This window comes from Propithecus coquereli, unplaced genomic scaffold (assembly GCF_000956105.1).
Source record: "Propithecus coquereli isolate 6110/MARCELLA unplaced genomic scaffold, Pcoq_1.0 Scaffold30, whole genome shotgun sequence".
NCBI lineage: Eukaryota > Metazoa > Chordata > Mammalia > Primates > Indriidae > Propithecus > Propithecus coquereli.
In genome coordinates this window covers 4,016,919-4,018,031 of record NW_012148619.1, presented here as the reverse complement: position 1 = coordinate 4,018,031, position 1,113 = coordinate 4,016,919, and the positions used below count along the sequence as shown (strand labels likewise).

Here is a 1,113-nt window from a genome sequence, read left to right as displayed (position 1 = left end):
AAAAAAAAAAAAAAAAAAACCAGGAAAATATGACCTACAGTCAAAAGAAAAAGCAATCAAAGAAAACCAACTCCACGATGGCTGATGGCCCATATTTAAAAAAAGATAGTAATGGGCACACATGGAATCTCAATGGAGAAATGGAAACTATAAAAAAGGAGCTATAAAAACTAAAAAATTCCTAAAATGGAGATGTATAGAAGTGAAAAGTATGAAATGAAGAATTTACCAGATGGGCTTAATAACACACTGCATGTGATAAAACAAAGGTTCAGTGAACATGGAGATAAATCTATAAAAATGATTGAATCTAAAGAACATAAGAGAAAAAAAGATTACAGGTAAAAAACAGAGCTTCAGTAACATATGGGAAGTGTCCTAACATACATATAATTGGAGTCCCAGGAAGGTTACTCTTGTTACCTCTTTTTGTTATAAGGGTCTGATCCTCTGTACGAAGAGGGTTGCTCTTTTCCCACTGTATATATTTCTTCCACATATCTACTTGCTGAGCTTCTTGAGGAGTATTCTGAGGAGGCACTGAAGGAGCATTGCGGTCTAAACCTTTCATTACTGTCTCATATTCCTAGACAACAAGAATTTAGAATTCTTTGGTGAGCCTGGAACAACTTAGATATACAGGATGAAGTTGATTGGTTAGGAATACTTCATTCAAAATGCCTAATTTTTCCAAATATCACTTTGTTAATATAATCTAAACTATTTAAGAGTAGAGAGAAAGATAACAGAATTATTACCCATTCAAGAACAGGTTCCCAGGAACTGGGTAAACAGAACACTCATGGGTCCTCTCTACAGGTGATCTAGGAGGTCACTCCCAGGATGTAGGAGTTGACAGATCAACATGACTAAAGATCTGGTGGCATTATTATTGCCATCTTGGGAGAAACTGTCTTTTTATATTTCAATAGTTTTGTATTAATAGGCTATTTTTCCTAACTTCCAAGAGTGTCAATAAATGGAAAGATATGCAACACAATACAAAATCTGTCCCTGAGAGCTATGTTATTAGATCACAGAGTAGTATAGTATTCAGATGGACAGATATGAGGGAAGGATAAGAATTACTTCAATTCTAGGTAGAATCTTGTC

General features: G+C 34.7%; 1 protein-coding gene across 1 annotated transcript in view; it reads right to left on the bottom strand.

Annotated features, from left to right (window-relative positions):
- The window catches only part of LOC105814599 (cleavage stimulation factor subunit 3), a 16,448-nt gene extending 15,837 nt beyond the window's left edge, over positions 1 to 611 (bottom strand). The window contains exon 1 of the mRNA XM_012649638.1: positions 424 to 611. Within this exon, the coding sequence (XP_012505092.1) occupies positions 424 to 571 (148 nt within the window). The 5' untranslated portion in view covers positions 572 to 611. The remainder of the gene's footprint in view (positions 1 to 423) is intronic.
- Positions 612 to 1,113: the final 502 nt, after the last annotated feature.